The sequence below is a fragment of the Corvus moneduloides genome, chromosome 16, assembly GCF_009650955.1.
Source record: "Corvus moneduloides isolate bCorMon1 chromosome 16, bCorMon1.pri, whole genome shotgun sequence".
Taxonomy (NCBI): domain Eukaryota; kingdom Metazoa; phylum Chordata; class Aves; order Passeriformes; family Corvidae; genus Corvus; species Corvus moneduloides.
Genome location: NC_045491.1, coordinates 17,131,770 through 17,138,155, shown reverse-complemented (window position 1 = coordinate 17,138,155; position 6,386 = coordinate 17,131,770). Strand labels below are relative to the sequence as shown.

The 6,386-nt window shown below is 56.3% G+C and overlaps 1 protein-coding gene across 2 annotated transcripts in view; it reads right to left on the bottom strand.

Moving 5' to 3' along the window:
- Positions 1 to 424: 424 nt before the first annotated feature.
- NTN3 (netrin 3) overlaps positions 425 to 6,386 on the bottom strand; it is a 33,337-nt gene continuing 27,375 nt past the window's right edge. For both annotated transcript variants that reach the window (XM_032126274.1, XM_032126273.1), the window contains exons 6-7: positions 2,272 to 2,346; positions 425 to 2,011 (exon numbers count right to left, since the gene is read on the bottom strand). In XM_032126274.1, coding sequence (XP_031982165.1) covers positions 1,683 to 2,011; positions 2,272 to 2,346 — 404 coding nt within the window. In that variant the 3' untranslated portion in view covers positions 425 to 1,682. The remainder of the gene's footprint in view (positions 2,012 to 2,271; positions 2,347 to 6,386) is intronic.

Here is a 6,386-nt window from a genome sequence, read left to right as displayed (position 1 = left end):
CCCTCAGCTTCTGGACTCCCCCCACCTCTGCCCATGCCCTGTGTAGGCACCCAAGTACCCATGGGACCTGAACAATGGCACTGCAGGCCCTCCACAGCTCTGCAACATCACTTCCAGCATCTCCAGCAGCTTCACCAATGCACCTGCATGTCCACACAGACATCCCCAGGGCCTGGAGCCTCACTCCCCAAATTCCCTTGTCCTGAAACCCAACAGTGCTCCACCAGTCTCTTCAGCAGGAAGCTCCAACACCACCCTGGGGTGCTGAAGTTCAGAAGCACCACCATCAAATGGGGAGTCCACACAAGCTGCCGTGGGCTGAAAAGGGTAAAGCTTCATCCTAACGGACTGGAAGACTGATGTAGGCTACAACCCCTCACTGAGCCATTCAATAAGCAAGGCAAGGTTTGTAGGGAAAGGAATATCTGTTGTCAGAGCACCTATTATTTCTATTCATATTTATTAAGCCAAGACCGCTACAATCTCAATGTGGGAAGATACTGGTGTCTGTTTAACCAGAGACTAATACACGGTGAAGAAGATATAAAAGACTAGAGCTGGATCAATGAAAGCTCTTCTCTCTTCCTGTCACCTCTGCCTTGTGCATCTCCTCGGACAACCTTGGCCACAGCAATTCTTCCCAGGAGAGCACACAGTCTGGCCTGCTCTGAAAGGTGCACACCAAGGCAGATGGTCACTCGGTGTCATCTCAACAGAAACAGGTGGAATTATGTCAACTGGTACAAGGAACACAGGCACAGAGACCTGGGTGGATGGCTGATGATACACGATGGCTCCAGTCAGCCTGTCCAGTCTAGCCCAGGTTCAAATGGAGCAGGTGGACATGGGAGGGGAAAATGGTGTGTCCAGGTGTTTCTCACTGGGTTGTCTGGACTAGGCACCAGGACAGTGACAACCAGGGGTTGCCAAGTCTGTCCCTTTCTCACTGGTGGACACAGTTCCGCCTGGTAGTGGCCACCAGCACACTGCCAGGGCCTGGCTCCTCCCTATGGCAGCGCAGCCTTGCACGGGTCCTGCCCCAGCCACAGTGCTGGCCCCTGTGAGCCCAAGGTCACCAGGGAATCAGGCCTTGTAAAAGTTCATTTGTCCTTCCTGGTGGAGCTCCTGGGGCTGGACGCTCTGCAGCACTGGACAGTTTCCACTCATCAGAATGAGGGACGGAAGACTCTGACCTCTTGTTCCTCCTGGGCAAGGAGAAAGGCAGAGAGAGGTCTGGCAGCAGCACATTTTCAGAGTGAGGAAGGATCATACCCTGGATGCTGGAGAAGTGAGAGCTGTCAACTGAGATGTCAACACTGGGCAGAAGACAACTGTATTAAAGGGAATGTAAAAGCCTTGAAAATGAGCTCCAGCATGCCCGGAGCAGGACACCAATCCCCTTCAAGCTCCTTCCGGCAACAGGCACCCACAGGACCTCGCTTCACTTTGCTCCTCATTAAAGGTTTGTCAGTACCGTATTATTTTTAATACACACTTAGAGAAAAGGACCGACACGCACACCCACCCATGCACACGCACACATCGGGAAACCATGGCCAAAATATACACTATAGACAAAGAGTCCGTTCACACTATATATATGTACAGAGTCTGTGGGCGCAGTCTGGCAGCGCCCAGCTGGGCTGGGGCTGGGCATGGGGGGCACGGTGGCTGCAAACCCCTCAGGGCTTCACGCACTTGCCCTTCTTCTCCCGCCGCTGCAGTTTCCGAAGGCGGCGTGTCCAGGCATCCCGCCACTGGATGACCAGGCTGTTCTTGTCAGCCATCAGTCCAGGCCGGTCAGTGGAGTTTTCGCTGATCCCCATGACCAAGTACTTCTTGCTGATCTGGATCTTGGGGCACTTGCAGGACAGGTCTTTCAGGTGGATCCACAAAAAGTTGTCACCACGCTTGACCCGCTCGTCACGGCACTTGTAGACAGAGAGGATGTTGATGGTGAACTTGGCCCAGTTGGCCACCGTCTCCATTTCTAGGATGTTCACCTGGACCACTGAGGGAAAAAAGGGGGAGGCATAGTGATGGGGATGCTTTGCCTTGCTCCCCAAAGGAAGGCTGGTGACAGGACCTACCCTTCCCCAGCAGCCCTACCTGCCTCATCCATTGCAGCTTTGGGAGGGCTGATCTGGGAACCCCTCTCCATACGGAGTGTTCCCCACCCTCTGGATGCCTTCATCCGGCTCACCCACAGCCAGCCCTCACCTGCCTCTGGGACAAAGCCCAGGGTGGCCCAGGGAGGTTGGAGGTCCTTACCATAGTCCTTCTTGCAGTACTTCTTCATGTTAATCTTGTAGTTGCCCTTGGCTGGTTTGCAGTAGGAGTCACAGTCTGCGGCAGAAGAACAGTGGGTTGAGCACTGAGGGGCTTGAGGCATGTGGGGACTCATCCCACCCCAGGGGAAGAGGGAGTGGGGTGGAGGGGACAGCAGCAAGACCCAGCCTGGCAGAAGGTGGTGGGTACTTGACTCCTCCTGAGCCAGGGCCTGGGCCCTGCTGGGCATGGGGGTCTGTTGAGTCCAGCTGCTCCCCTGGCACCTCACAGGGGCTGGGGGCTCAAAGACCAGCATGAAAGCCCGATACCACATCAGCTGAGAAGAGGAACCAAGTGGCCTTGGGTGCCCTGAGCAGACTCTGTCACTTGTCCTGTGGGATAAGTCAGCACGGGGCTGGTGGAGGAAGCCTGGGGACTCCTGCCAGACACAGAAAGGGAAGGATGGGAGGAATGCAGCTGAGGTGACAGTGGCTTCCATGGAGGGCCAGCAGGGGCCATGGCCAAGGAGAGTCAATAGATCAGCTGGGTGATGTGGGAAAAGAGGATTTGTCAGCAATCCCACAATCAGCCCCACAGGGGGCAGATCGAAAGGCAGGTCTGACACCAGACCAAGGGGGTCATGATCCTCAGAGCGATTCAGCTCTCAGGGGCCAGAGTGGTGGGAAGCACCCTCAGGGGCAGCCCCTCCAGGGACCTGTGCCTCGTAGGCTCCCACGAGTGAGGAAGGGGACTCAGGCTGTGGGAAGGAGGCAGGTGACGGAAGTGGCTCTGTTTCACCATGCCACTCCTGCTGCTCAGGCATCCCCTGCTCAGGCTGCTCCAGAGGTGTTGGGGAGGCCACCAGGCTGTCCTCCACTACCCTGCTGTCCCCCAAGGCTCCTGTCCTCCAGGAAGTTTTATTCTGTGCATTTCTAAAGCCCCCAGATTTGCATCTCAAGCAGAGGGAGGGCAGGGAATGCCTCTTTCCTTCTCCCCAAAGCCTTTGATCCCAACAATTGCCCGAAGCAGCCCTGTTCTCCTCCTTTCTTTCCCCTGCCATCTTTCTTTGAACATCTCAATTTGTCTCTTTCCAAGTGGCATGTTTTTTCTGAGCCCATCTTTCTTCTTTTCTCTGCCTTTCCCAGGTTCTCCCTCTGGCTTGGCCCTGCATCCCAGGACAGAGCCAGCAGCCTCTAAAGTTGTCTTTGTTTGCGGGTTGCCACAGTGATCACTGGGGATGGAGGCGAAGCTCTGGGGGAAGACTGGGAATAACAGAACCCTGTGCCAAGGGGAGGAGGAGAAATGAGGAAAGAAAGAAGCCCAGGAGCACAAACTCACCCTGGGCTCTGCTGTTCTCCTCTCTGCCCAGCTCCTTTTTATCTGGGACTTCATGCCACCTGTTCCAAATTTGTCAGTGACAGAAGCAGTGCAGCACGAAGCTAATTCTTGGCAGAGGGGGGTGAGCTCTGATTTGCAGTTCAGCCCCCACCATGCTGCCACACTGCCCCTCTGCCTGGGCTGGCAGAGCTGCCTTGGCCCTGCTGCCTCCCCTGAGACAGTGGTGGTGGCTACACAGGGGGCTCAGGGCCTCTCCGTATGGGGGTGGCTGCTGAGCATGCTGGAGTGTTTGGTGGTGGCACTGAAGGTGCCCTCACCCACTGCACCCCTGGGCTGTGCTACAGCCTCAGCCTGGCTCCTGCTGCACCCCCGGGCTGCGCTACAGCCTCAGCCTGGCTCCTGCTGCATGCCCAGGATGTGCTACAGCCTCAGCCTGGCTCCTGCTGCATCCCTGGGCTGTGCTACAGCCTCAGCCTGGCTCCTGCTGCATCCCCCGGGCTGTGCTACAGCCTCAGCCTGGCTCCTGCTGCACCCCTGGGCTGTGCTACAGCCTCAGCCTGGCTCCTGCTGCATCCCCAGGATGTGCTACAGCCTCAGCCTGGCTCCTGCTGCATCCCCAGGATGTGCTACAGCCTCAGCCTGGCTCCTGCTGCATCCCTGGGCTGTGCTACAGCCTCAGCCTGGCTCCTGCTGCACCCCTGGTATGTGGATCCCGCTCTATCCTCTGGGATACACTACAGCCCCATCCCAGACCCCCCTGCATCCCCCGAGACCGGCCACAAGCCCATCCCGACACACTGCTCTGTCCTTTCCTGCTCCGTGAAAGGGACTCTACAGACAGCCTCCCACCTTATTTTGGGGAGTGCCCATCAGGACAGGAGACCTTTTCCTCCCCAGGCAAAGGGGCGCAGAAAGCTTCCTGCCACAGGCCCACCCATGGACACTGGGTGCCGTGGGGGAGAAGGGTGGCATGGCCTGGGTGTTCTGCTGGAGAGTGGCCCGGCAGGGTGATGGGTGGTGGAGTGAGGGGTTGTGGGGTGATGGAGTGATGGAGTGTGGGGTGATGTGTGGTGGGAGCAGGCTGTGGGGCAGCCTCAGCCAACCTGCCACCCCCTTCCCTCAGCAATGGAGATGAAAGAAACGCAGTAACTGCCCTGGGCTCCTGCTCATGATTAACAACAAAACAATGTGATTCAAAGGAGCCAGAAAATGGTGTTGGGAATTAACAATTTAGGATTAGTCTGGGGATTTTTTTAACCACAGCTTTGTGCTGAGGAACATTCCTCAAATGTAAAATCAATTCCTGCTCCAGTTATCTAAGAAACTTGGGAAGGAAAAAAAAGTCCAGATAAATGGAAGTGTTTCCTTTCCTTGGCCCTGGGCACATGGCCTCCATCACTGGTGTGGGGCAGACACGGATGCTGTGGCTGGAAAGTGGCCAGGTATGTCAGGGCAGATGGATCCTCCCTGCACCTCCCCAGACTGCCTCTCTCTGGGCATCCTGTCCTGTTCCTGCAGGGTTTTGCCATAGCAGGGTCTCAGCCCCCCAGTCCTGATCACAGCACAGCTACGGACCGTGGTTCCATCCTCCTGAGCGCGCTGGGATGCTGTGTGCCTGATGGGGGCTCTTCCCACAGACAGGGCCCCGAGAGCCCACGGCGTGACACATTCCACGGTGGGGAGAAGATCCACCTGCAGCCGCCCTTGTGCTGTGTCCCTGCAGCTGGACGGGGCAGCCAAGCCCCACAGAAGGGCTGGGGGTCAGCAGAGACCTGACACAGCCCACGGCCTGAAAGTGCACCCACAAACCCTGAAATGCTGCTGCACCCCTGGGATATGCTACAGCCCCATCCCTGACACTGACACTTGTCTGGGACAAGCTACAGAGCAATCTCTGAGACTGAGACATCACTGGGATGTGCTACAGCCCCATCCCTGACACTGCTGCATCCCTGGGGTTCACTACAGCCCCGTCCCAGGCACAAATACATCTCTGGGACATGCTACAGCCCCAGCTCTAACAGTGCTGCATCCCTGGGAGATGCTACAGGTACAGAGTGGGAGGAGGAGCTGATAACCAGAGCCACCGGCCTCGTGTGGGCATTCCCCATCCCTGCGGGCACGGCGTGCCTGAGAGGTGGCAGGTTTGCACATCTGGTTTGCTTCTCCTCTCCTTGAAAAGAAATGAATATTTTGTTTTAAGAGAGATGTAACTTAATTAGGTGCTATGGCTGCAAATCTTTTACTGCTTACTTTGGATTCCTTTAAAGCCCTGTTTTGCACTCCATGAGTTTTGTTAATTCTGCTAATGGGGAACGTGGATTTTATTTTTTTCCACTAAGTGGAAAATATTTTAAGATAATAGTAATAAAAATTATGAGAAGTGGGCCCAAGACATTTCATCACCAAGCTAGTCAGTTGCTCGGGCACAGACATCAAAGCTGGACCTCAAAGGCTTTGGAAGATTGGAAAGGCAGGAGAAAGCTGGGAAAAGCGATGCAGAAGATGGCAATGACAGTGAAAAGCCTGGAAACACCCAGGGACTGAACTCCTGCATGGAGGAGGATGGGGAGAGGGCGGGAAGCCCAGCACCTGAGCATGGCAGCCCTGAACAATGTCCCCCTGTTCCTGCAGCCAGCACCTGCTGCCAGAGGCAGGGTGGGAGGTGGGGAAATGGGGAGAGAAGGGGCTTGGAGGCTGCCGGAGGTGCTGAGGGCCCCTTGGGGACTGCCCTGCTCAGGGGCAGCTGGGGGCTCTGGGGCAGAGGGATGTAGGCAGAG